Source organism: Abramis brama, assembly GCF_963993115.1.
Source record: "Abramis brama genome assembly, chromosome: 7".
Classification (NCBI taxonomy): domain Eukaryota; kingdom Metazoa; phylum Chordata; class Actinopteri; order Cypriniformes; family Leuciscidae; genus Abramis; species Abramis brama.
The window spans coordinates 34404041-34416748 of NC_139969.1; the positions used below are offsets into that span (position 1 = coordinate 34404041).

The 12708-nt window shown below is 38.6% G+C and overlaps 1 protein-coding gene across 1 annotated transcript in view; it reads right to left on the minus strand.

Moving 5' to 3' along the window:
* Positions 1 to 2191: 2191 nt before the first annotated feature.
* Positions 2192 to 12708, minus strand: part of wnt9a (wingless-type MMTV integration site family, member 9A) — a 50157-nt gene continuing 39640 nt past the window's right edge. Inside the window, exons 2-4 of the mRNA XM_084119853.1 lie at positions 9346 to 9605; positions 7855 to 8117; positions 2192 to 4467 (exon numbers count right to left, since the gene is read on the minus strand). Coding sequence (XP_083975979.1) covers positions 3979 to 4467; positions 7855 to 8117; positions 9346 to 9605 — 1012 coding nt within the window. The 3' untranslated portion in view covers positions 2192 to 3978. The remainder of the gene's footprint in view (positions 4468 to 7854; positions 8118 to 9345; positions 9606 to 12708) is intronic.

Below are 12708 nucleotides of genomic sequence, written 5' to 3' on the forward strand. Positions count from 1 at the left end.
CAGATAAATGAAATCCCCACATCTTAAGTCCTATAAAATCAGAAACACAGAATCTCAACATTCTTTAAAAAATCTTTTATTATTTTCAGATTTTCTTGCCTTTGTTATACAAAGATGTTAAATAACTTAAATACATTCTTACCAGTCATTCATGATCAGTTTATACCTACAAGCTATACACATGAGGTAGAGGAAAATAATTTAGAGGAAAATAGTTTCCCATAAGACAAGAAAAAGTGGACAAAGACAAACTACTGAAAAATCTCTGCCCTGAAAAGAAAAAGAATGCATTTTAACAGTTGCAGCATTGCACAAACCCTGACAAAAATCAGAATAGTGACCAGGCCATTAGAATTTAAGAGAGAGAAAAAAATAACATTGGTCAAATTCTAAGTGTCTGTGATCCACTTTTAATGAATGTAAGTCTAAACAGTGAACTCACTTGCTGGTTCTTAACGTTATGTTTATTTGATTCAATAATCAATATAGTACTATAAAATTGTTCAGTATTACCATTTTGCTACAAAGAAAGATTGCTACAGCTAACTGGGATATATGTATATATATATATATATATATATATATATATATATATATATATATATATATATATATATATATATATATATTATATTTATATTTATTCTTACTGTGGGTGTTGAAGTTTAGTATTGGTTACATGCTAATATTCTTACTCTTTGGTATGTATTCCTCATAATGAAATAAGGAAAAGTTGCATTTCAGACATAAGAGCAGAATTAAAATATAGAGTGTTGGCATTCTGTATCTTTGACCATCAGGAACAATTACACTGAGAGGGGAAAAAACATATACCTCAACCCCAAAAAGCAAATATCCAGTTATAGGCCAAATGCAAGAAAAAAATATATATAGAAAATCATCTTGAACTTTACAAAATGTACAAATAGCACATGCTCATAAAACATTTTAAAAATAAGTTATATATTGTCTCTGTGTCCTTTTCCCCCTACCAAATACATTTTATACAGGTTGTATTGGAAAGTAAGATTAAGGAACCAAGACAACAACAACAAAAACAGAAAGAAAATGAAAATCTAAAAAAAGCCTTCTGTCAATGAAAAAATATTACTGATTACTGAGAACATGCAGCATGCCAAAAATGCAACTATATATGATATCTACATTGTTTGTCAAAATACTTATTGAGCTGTGATGTGAACAGGCATCTGAGGAGAATTGCATCTCATATGTTTGTCATTGCTGTTTTCTGTTCACCTCTGCTGTGAGCAGACGCCATGACTGATGAAAGACTAGGTATAGCCAGTATGGTTGTAGTGTGCTAAGGTGTTTGTGTTTCCATACATAAAGGCTTTAAGCAAAGTGTTACCAAAAATGAATCCCTTCTCAGACAGAAATATTTCCTATGTACTCGTACACCCCTTGTTTTTCTATTTAAATTTTGCATCAAATTATTCTCTGAATTATTTTTATTACTTTATTACTATCAGTATATGGAATATCAGCATTTTTGGCAGGCATATATATACATTTTTTTACTTTAGATCGTATGCAAATTTGCACAAGTAAATGTATCTTGTTTAATGGATGTTTCGATATTTCTACTGGGATACAAGACAAAATAATAATACAACATTTTTTTTGTAGTGCTGTCATGTTTGACTTTTTCATATTTATGTGGATGTCATTTTTAGTTGAGCATTTGCTTATCTTTAATGTATCACCAAAACATTACTAGTTGAATCATCCACCATATGTTTTCGCAACATTTGTTCAAAAATTAACAAAAAGTATATTTGCTACTTTTAAAGATTTGACACAAATAAGATTTAAAATAAAATACAGTGCTTTCCAGATGACACATACTTTCACAGAGATCATAGCGACATAGGTGTGCTTTCTGAGGATAATTTCGTAACAGCATAACATTTATTTACAAAGCACTGAACTTGGCACTTCATACAAAGTTTTGGGGAAAAACAGTTTGAGTCTGAATTTAATTAAACTTAAAACATCAAGTTAGACGGATCTAAACATCAGTATTCTGGAAACTTTTGTCCAAATGCATGTAAGTGGTATGCATGTGCCTCACTTTTGTCTGTATGCCACAGGATCATAACCATAGTTATTTACAACTTTAAAAAAATAATAAATAAAAGATTTTCCAAGCTTCAGTGCGTGAATGGTGCCATTTTTTTTTTTTTTTTTTTTTTTTTTTTTTACTTTTTGTCAGTCTCTCACTCAGTAGTTCATTCACACTAAACTAAAAAAATAAAGAGCATATATAATTCATTTATATATTTTGTCATATCTTTGTTTCTATATAATTTATTTACACTAAGTGGATCTCAACAGAGTTTGGTGATCTGGATACAAAGTCATACATTGTCAAAATTCTGTGTTTTAAATTATTAAAAGTCTGATCAGAAACTTAGATCTTGTCATTTGGTCACACAGCGGTATTCTCCATGCCAGCTGTTATGTTAAATAATTTTCAAAAATATGAAATTTCAATGTTCTATTTTACAATATATGGACTTCTACATCCATATAAAAAAAATATAAAAAAATGTTGTGTTCAGCCTCTCAACAATTGTGAATAGATTCGATGAAACAGTAATTTTAGAAGGACCACTGATTGATTAACAAGCATGGGCATTTGAATCTAAAAACTGTCCACCATAATTTTCCAAAATCAATATCTGCTGGAAAATATATTAACTCTGAGGTTAATTATTTCCCCCTAGAAATACATTGCAGAAAAGGGGAAATTTCTTTCTTTCCAATGCAGATTAGTGGCCCATATTTGCTGTCATGTTTATTCTCAACTTTTATTTGCTCCCTCCAGTTGCCTGTGAAACTGACAGAGCATTAAGTGACCATGAACCATAGCATATTTCATATTTAACTAGCATTGTCCTGAAAAGCACTGCTGCAACGATTACAGCACTGAATCAGCAGCTTTAAATGAGGATGGACAGATCTGTCATCAAGCGGAAGCCTAAATCATGGAGACTAATGCTCATTGTGATGTCTCCAGGATTTCTTTACCATCGAATGGTGCATAGTGGTTTCACTTGTTCCCTGAACAGTCATTTGTAGAGTTCATTTAAGGCAGAGTTAAATCTTAAATAGACTGGCAAAGACTTCCACTGTCAAGCAAAAGAAAAGAAAAAGAAAAAAAAGTAAAAGCAAATCATTTTCATTCCTTGCAAGAACTATTCCTTGCGGTGTTCCACAAATTATATCCACAGAAAAACACAAATCAAAAGTATTGCTTTCCTAAGGGCCTTGTCAAAGAGAGAGATACAACACAAATGCAAGCACACAAACAATAAAACATTTGTGTGGTTAGTGGTTATTTAACATACTCAGATAAGTGGTGTATATAATAGAATTATAATGTAATTTTATCTATGTACATATGCATACACACTCTTGTGTGGGTGTAGAATACATGTGCATGTAGAATAAATCTGACACCATTTTGTCTCCAAATTAAATCATTTGGAATTAAGTCACATAGAAACACATACTCTTACACATACGGCTTGAGACATTTCAAGCTATTATTCAAATCATTGGATGAATAATTGTCTGTCCAAGACTGGACTTTACTGCTGATTGATATTTTGGCAGACAAATTACTCTGTGAAATGTTTAATATAGTTCCAAAGTGTCGCTTAAAACTGTAGACCATTCCCTTAGGCTTGGTATATTACACAGCTTTCACACTGCTCCACATGGAAAACAGAAAAAATATATAATAATAATAAAATAAAACGCCCTGCAAAACCTCTCAAAAAGTGCTTTCATCTTTTTTTAAACTAATTTGATGCCTTTGAGACCTTTCCCCAAACTAGGACAAGGGAATCCACCTAAACTTTTCACTTCTTCTTTCTTTTTGGCTTCCACTCATTCATTTCTCTCCACTGTTCCTAGACTGGTGAAAGATATTCTGCATGATTGTGATGGTTTTTACCCCTTACAGGTGTAAACCTCTTCTCTTTGTGTGCACTGTTTGCATTCAACATAGCAGCACCAGCGCACCTGGCACTGGCACGGTCTCGTCACCACTCGGCTCTGAGTGTTGTGCCCCCTGCCACAGCAGATGGCCTCGCAGTTCTTATCCTTGTAGCATTTGCGGGCCAAGGTGCCCGCTGAATATTTGCTAGGCCTGCAAAAATTCGGCGAGTCCTCAATGTGAAGAAGATCGGGGGTGCGGGGAATGAGGTCTGGTCGAGGGCCTGGAGGGGGCTGTTGCCCCTGGGTTCGGGTCTGGGAGATCTCCCCCTCCCCAGTTGCCTCATTGGTGGAGCTGGCCACTTTGACTGAAGTCTCGTAACGCTGTTTGAGCTGCTTACCAATTTCATGAAAGGGCGCCAGCTGCCTCCAGCATGTTTGCACGGTACACGAACCTGAAACTCCGTGACACTTACAGGTGGTCTCCACCCCAGCCTTGATGACCTGTGCGGGACAAATGTTAAAAGAAGTGAGACGACACACATCAAAGGAATTATAGTTTTACCAAACATCAACATTTATGTCTCCAGTTATCTCAGCAGACACAGCACAGAGCTCAGCTGCGATACATGAAAGACACAGTAAGTGCAGTGTTTACCAAACCCTTATGTTACCCCTTATATTGAAAAATCTTTAAAGGTCAGTTAAACTGATGGGCAATGTTATTTACAAAACAAGAATTTCAAAAACACATTGATGCAATAACTTTGATGTTCCCACATATAGTTTGATTGCTGTAACCCTTTCCAAGACTGAAAAACAATATAATACAGGGCACCGAGGAGTAGGTATTATCCTCATTCTTACTTAATTGCCATAATTATGGCTTTATCAAAAGCAGCATCAGCTGTCATGAAAAATCTGTGCTTTAAACAGTCAATTATACAAGGATACAATTTTTAAAAAGAAGTTTGACCAAATTAATTATTATTATGATAGCCGTGGACACTTTAAATTCAATCACAATATAATATGTGGAGTTTTTTTTTATATTTTTTTTTAAATGTTTTTAAGGAATTAAATCACCACTGACATGCAACAAAGTAGAGTTGTTGGGTTTTCATTAAGGAAATTCCATAGACATAATGATTTTTATAATGTATAAACTATATATTCTATCCCATAACACCATCACAGAAAGCTTTCTGCATTTTTAGATTTTCAAATAATAATCACTTAGTATGATTTATAAGCTGTTTTCCTCATGGGGAATAAAACATATCCCCACAAGGACAAGGATTTTGGATATTGCTAACATTTTGTGGGGATATTTTGTCCCCATAATGTAGGGTATACCTAAACCACCCCCACCACACACACACAAACTTGAAGAGTTGATTTAACCTAAAATCAAAATCAAGTCATTGTCTCACCATGGTGAGTAGCCACACAAGGAGAATAAAAAAAGCCCTGCTTGCAATCATCTATATAATAGCAGTGAATACCAACCAGCATCAAGGGGTCATTTGATGCTTTTTAATGTTTTCCTTTTCGTTTAGTGTGTAATGTATCTGTGTGTAAATATAAGATCTGCAAATTTACAAAGCTCATAGTCTCCCACAAAGAGATTTATGCTATCTAAAAGAGAACACTGCTCCAGACTGGCCCAAAACACCTTGATCAAAGTCTAGATAGTACTTCCGCAAATGTCTGTCACCATTATGTTTAGTTTAATTCAGTTCAAGGACTTTTAGTTTGTATTTCTTCAGTTCATACCTTCCTTTGTTTGATTTCCCGCCTCTCTTTAGTTACTATGGTCACGTCATTATTAGTTCCTTTGTTTCAGCTGTGTTCTAATTACCTTGTTTAGCTCGCTATATAGTTGTATCCCTATCTTCACTCGTTGTCTGGTCTTGGTCACATGTAGTCGTGTTTGCTAATGCCTGTTCGCCTGTTTTTGAGTACATAACTGAGAACTTTATTCATCTGTCTTCGTCTGTCTGTCTGTTTGCCTGCCTGCAAACACCTCGTGACAACGTCTATTTCACAATGTTAAATATTAGCATTATGCCCACCCAAAGGCATACGTAAAGAAAGAAGATGAGGCTTCAGTGAATTGTAGTGTTGCTACCATGTCGTGGAGACGTGTTTTGATGCAAAAGCTAACACCTTTGACTGGCCTTGCAAAAATGGATGGAACTTAAAAATCCATGGATTTGTTTAGGCTAGAACGCCTGTTCCTTGTGAAATGTTCTGCTCAAGTCATGCTTGCAAAGTTGGTTTTGATCAATCTGCTTCTATACTATTATTAACTGTGTTTACAGAGGCTTTAGAAGCCTTGGAAGCTGAAGTTCATGATTATGGTAAGGGGCGTTACATTTCCAACACACGCTTGAGGTTTTTAATCTTTAATCAGGATTTATTCAAACACGACATGAAATATAATCCATGTACTTTCTTCTCTTATGTGAATATATCTGTTCGCAATAAGAAGTTATCGTGTTCACATCTGTCAACTGTCATCTGACAACTAGAGTTCCACTCACGAGATGAACTTACAAAAAGAAGAAAGTACACAGATACTTTTTTAAATATTGATTTCTCACAACTTTTGTGCTTTTTCTGGGTGAATCGGAGTGAAATAGAATCTTGCGAACGAATTTCAGTTAGTTTTTTTACCAAACCCTGTCATATTCCCACAGAACACTTGTAATATCTGACTTGGTAGCAATTTATTCTGTGATACTTTTGCATTTAAAAAAAATATTTTGATGCTGATGAGCGCGAGCGGGACATTTCTTTTTTATTATTATTATTTCTCCCTTGGTGGTCCAAAAAAGAAAGAAAAGCATACTGCAGGGTGAGTAAATGAGGACCTATTTTTCATTTTAGAGTGAATTGTCCCTTAAATTTCATGTTTTGCAGAGAGCATTACCAACCACAATGTTTGATCCTTTCAACATTTCTGTAAGAAAGTGAACCTTATGATAAGCATAAAAAGGCGCTGTCTGGACAGTTTCTCTTGAACCAGTGGTAGACTTGTTCAACAAAAACTGCAAATCCACCACAAAGAAAGGAGAGGAAAATGTGTAACGTCAGCTTTAAAATGCAGGTGATGCCGAGGCTAGCACATTCCAAGTTTGTTCTCCATATGGGATTTGACCCCAAACCCCTTACACCTCCTTACATGTGCAGATGGACCAAAAATGCAGTGTTGTAAATCTCTTATCGCAGACAAAATGGCCCGAGGATGACTACTTCAGATGGACGAGCAAAGAGTCCTGAGCCTCTGCTGAGCGGTGCTGTAATTTATATTCATTCTAAAACTAAAACTAACAATATGAGACAATATGTTGGTGCCAGACCTGTAGTTTACTTTGGCTCTCTGTTATGGGTCTTTTTCTGTACCTTCTTTTTTTGTTTTTACTCTTACAATGTTACGTCGGCTCTTTCTCTTACCAAAAACAATGGAAGACTTGGACAGACTTAGTGCTCTTTAGACTGAAAGGGAAACCAAACCTTGATTAAAGGGCATTTATAATAAATTACTGAATTAAAAAGTCAATTTAAGTGATTTAAAATGGGTCTTTTACAGACTATTTAATTGACCTTAAAGAATGTGTGAAGCTTTTAATTTAACCACAACAAAGAAAGAACGCTAAGTGATACAATCAACTATTTTACAGTTTATTGTGTGCAGATAACTCCAAGTTTCTCATGCATGTTTCTTTCACACAACATTTCTCACATTATTTATGATTCCCATTTTAAAGACAGTTTTGCTTGTGACGTTCAGGATCAGTACACCTGATCCAAAAAAATAAAATAAAAAATCACCCCAATAAACATAAACATACAAACCAAATACGTTTTAATATCTTAGCAGCCTACCTTCATTCCTACATTGCTGTTGTGCATGTCTATCCGGGCGCGAAGGTCCTTGTTGGACCTCTTACCCAAGAAGTCTTTGACAAATTTGTTGCTGTACTTGAGGTTGTCTCCACAGCCACCCCACTGCCAAGCCTTGCGGTTCTCCAGGTCAGGAGCCTCATCACAGGTGCAGCGCTCCATGCGGCCAGCGCTGCAGGCTTTGGCCATGGCGTGGGTCAGGCCTGCTGAAGAGATGGCATAGAGGAATGCCGTCTCTTTGAAGCCTGTAAGGAACATGGGGATTATGAGGCAGCCAATAGTTCATTACTGACCTTCAAGCCTGTGATTTTTTTGTTCTGTGATTTTATGTTGAATTTCACCCACAGGGATGCTAGTAACAGCACCAACCTCACCTTGCTCTTACTTTTGTTCAGCAAGGATGCATTAAATTAATCTAAAATGACAGTAAAGGCAATTATGATGTTACAAATGATTTCTATTTCAAATAAATGTTTTTCTTTAAACTTTCTGTATTGTGGGTACCACACTTTTTGGTGTCTTGAGTACAGTGAATCAGCTTATTAGAACGATCTCTTAAGGATCGTGTAACACTGAAGTAATGGCTGCTGATGGAGCTTTGCCATCACAGTAAAACAAAAAAGGTAAATATATATTAAAATAACTGTACTGGGGGTGCCAAAATATATTTTGCTTCAGAAGGCCTTTATTAATGCCCCAGAGCCGTTTGGAGTTTGTTTATGTCGGATGGATGCACTATTTGAGATTCAATCTTTTGGTTGCAATCCACTGCCAATTCATCTCAGTAAAAATTCACAGTAAAAAATCTCAATATAAATTATATTGTTTCTTTTTTTGCATGGGCTTTTTTGAGTTTTAATCACTTGTCAAAAGTTGAGATAACTTTTTAAAATTTTGTCAATTTAAATACATTGGAAAAGTCAACTGGATAAACACAGTTAAATTAAAGTTTCCCATTATGTTTTTTTTGTGGATATTTCCTTTCATGTAAAAGATCTGCAAAGTTTCAAAGATCGAAATGCACAATAAATGGAGTTATTGTTTGTCAAAAGAAAGAACCGATTCTGAACTGCCCGAAACAAGTTGTCCGAAATTCCAGTTTTACTTCCTGCACAAACCTACGTAGGTTTGTAACAAATTGCATAATGCCAGCCTATGGTCTCCATTGGCTGCCCACAAACAGAATCTATTTTGACCCACTCTCAAACACTGCAGTTGTAGCTGAGGCCTGGAAGAGTTTGGTTTGTATTGTCGACATGAAGAGAAGATGATGTTTTCATGTGCTGCAAATGCAAATCCACTTTGCATGCATTTGTACTAAGGAAGCCTCCGGAGCTAAAATTCAGATATGGTTATGGATGTTTCATAGACCAATCACAACAGACTGGGCCATCAGAGCAGAGTAGGCTCTCGGAAAGGAGGGGTTTATTGAGCCCACCAAAAAAGTAATTGTTTAGATCGCATACTACTAACCTCTCTTTAAAATATGAGCCCTGTAACGGCCCTCCAAGGTGCAGTTCCATCTCTCAAAGCGGAACTGGTACTGGCACTCTAATGCACTCATGCTAATGGCCTCCATGAGAGTTTCAGCCACTCCAGGGTCCCGTCTGCACATTCTGCGCTGTTTTTTCTCCAGTTTGAGTCGATCACACAGCTTGTAGTGTGCCTTGCCCGCCCTTTCATCTGGCTGTGAGGTCAGTGGCAGAATGGACAGGGGTTCATTACCTGTCAGCCTATAAGAGAGATCAATGAGACAAATATCATCCATGTTACTGGGAATTGTTAAAAGGCAATAATTTGTTGGTATGATGACATATATATGAATGTCAGAAGGGATGTGTCAGCCAGTAGCATTTACCATTTAGAAAAGGTTGTGTCCCAAACAAAGACAAAGTTATTTAATATATAGACAGTTGTGAGATACAGTTTACAGTTACTGTGATATATGATACCGTTATTGTGATATAAATACACTCTACACATTGAGCCAAGCTGTTTGTCTGGCCAATGCAAGTTCAGATCTTATTCAGATTATTTCCTGATCCTATTCTGCTCTGTTTTATTAAATTTCCTTCTTTTTTTGTAATTTCTCTGAAATTACAGCTGTTCTTAGAGACCATATGTAGAATTCATGAACTATATTTATTAGCGACACCGGTGGCCGTTAAGTGAACTGCAGCCAGCAACTTATTGCTTGTGATCGCACTCATGCACACATTCCATAGTGATTCGAGCTAGCCTTGGATGACCAAATCAGTCACATAATGTACAAGACTGAATGTGATTCAAGGCCCCGATATACTCGCTGCTCAGTTCTTGTTCTTCGCTTAGAATTAAAAAGAAATTGGATATACCTTTGCAGCGATGTACTTTTAACGAACATCCTGACATCGTCTATGCTGCTGAGAGTGACGTTTAGATGAATACTGTATGTAAATATGTGCCACAAGCTTTCCTCACGGTAACAAATTAAAAGCAAAACAAAAATGACAGTGGTGAGAAAACAGCAGTTAAGAAAGCATATGATCATAGCGATTTACTTCCTGCACAAACCTACGTAGATCTGTAACAAATTTGCATAATGCCAGCCTATGGTCTACATTGGCTGCCAACAAACAGAATCTACTTTGACCCACTCTCAAACACTGTAGTTGTAGCTGAGGCCTGGAAGAGTTTGGTTTGTTGACATGACGAGAAGATTCTGTTTTCATGTGCTGCAAAAGCAAATCCATAGTGACTATATAAACAATATACATGCATATGTGTGTATTTATATATACAAAATAATTATACACAGTACACACACATATTGTCAGGTTTGGCATAGACGAAGCAGACAGAATGGTAAGTTAAATGCTTTAATTTGCAGAATGGATCGGTACAGCGAAACAGGTGAGTAAACAGTAAGTTGAATTTCAGATGATAGCTTAACTGAAGTGTAACCAAGTCTCTCTCTCTTTCTCTTGCAGATGATGATGAAGGAGTTCCTTAGAAGACGGAATGGTGACTGGCTGAGAAGATCGGGATCGAAGGTAGGTACACAGGTAAGTATGGCAGAGAGTCTGTGTCATGTGTAGACGAGATCAGACAATGACTGAATGTTTGTAGCAGGTATATATGGGTGAACTGATGATGACGTCCAGGTGACGGTGATTAGTGATTAGGTGACAAGGAGCGTGTGAATGACTGAGTGGGCGGAGTGAGGGAATGAGTGGAAGGAGATGGTGATGGAATCCTGACAGTACCCCCCCCTCCCGAGCGGCTCTTGACGGCTGGGAAGAAGAGAGATGTTGCCGGCGGCGAGGTCGACCACGACCCCTGGGAGCTGGGCGGTCAGGATGGTCAGAATGGAACTGGGAGAGTAAGGCTGGATCTAGGATATCATCACGGAGCACCCAGGAACGCTCCTCTGGACCGTAGTCCTCCCAGTCCACCAGATACTCCAGACGGGGACCTCGCCGCCGGGAGTCCATGATGGATCGAACTCTGTAGATGGCATCTTCTTCCACAGGAGGCACGTCATCCGAGGTGGAATCTGAGGGAACAGAAGAGACTGGGTCAGTGAAGGGTTTGAGGAGAGAGACATGGAAGGAAGGAGAGATCTTGTACTGAGGTGGAAGGTTGAGTCTGTAGGTTACTTCGTTCAACTGCCTCTGGATGGTGAAAGGTCCAATGAATCGAGGACTCAGCTTACGGCAAGGCAGGTGGAGGCGAATGTCCCTCGTCGATAACCACACCTTCTGACCAGGTTGGTATTGGGGTGTATCGGCTCGTAGACGATCCGCTTGATCCTTGTGCCTCCGCACTGCCTGTTGTAGATGCACATGAGCTGAGTCCCATACCCCCTCGCTCTGATGGAACCAAAAGTCGACAGCTGGAACCTCCGAGGGCTCACCCGACCAAGGGAAGAGAGGTGGCTGATATCCGAGGAAGCACTGAAAGGGGGTGAGACCGGTGGTACGCTGAGTGAGGGAATTCTGGGCGTATTCCGCCCAGGGGAGGTATCGGTTCCAGCTGTCTTGGTACTGGTGGCAATAAGTTCGCAGATAACGTCCTATCTCCTGAATCTTCCGCTCAGTCTGGCCGTTGGTCTGTGGATGATATCCTGAAGAGAGGCTGACAGTGACCCCGAGGAGCTTGAAGGCGGCGTGCCACACCCGGGAGATGAATTGGGGTCCCCTGTCCGAAACAATGTCTTCTGGAATGCCGAAATTTCTGAATACATGATGAAACAATGCTTCAGCTGTTTCTAAAGCCGTGGGTAAACCAGGTAAAGGTATCAGCTTGCAGCCTTTGGAAAATCTATCCACAACGACGAGCACACAGGTAAATCCACCGGATCTAGGAAGGTCAGTCATGAAGTCCACTCCGATGTGTGACCAAGGGCGTCTGGGTATAGGTAGTGGCACAAGTTTACCCTCAGGTAGTTTCCTGGGAGTGTTGGTGATGGCGCAGACTGAGCAGCCACGGACGAACCTGGAGACATCTTCGGAGATGGACGGCCACCAGTACCGCTGACTGAGGAGCGAGAGGGTACGCTTGCTACCTGGATGTCCAGAGCCCGGAACTGTGTGAGCAGAGTCCAGAAGGGGAGTACGAAGATGTTGAGGTACGAAAGTACGCCCTTCTGGACCTCCCGGCGGAGCAGGATGGCGAGAATTTTCCTGAGAGATTTGCTGGTCGATGTCCCAGAGAATGGGCCTGAGGATTAAGGCTGGAGGGAGGATGGTTTCAGTACTGAGGTCCTCTGAAGATGAATGATGGAGTCTGGAAAGAGCGTCTGCCTTGCAATTCTTACTTCCTGGACGGTAAGTAACAACGAAGTTGAATCGAGTG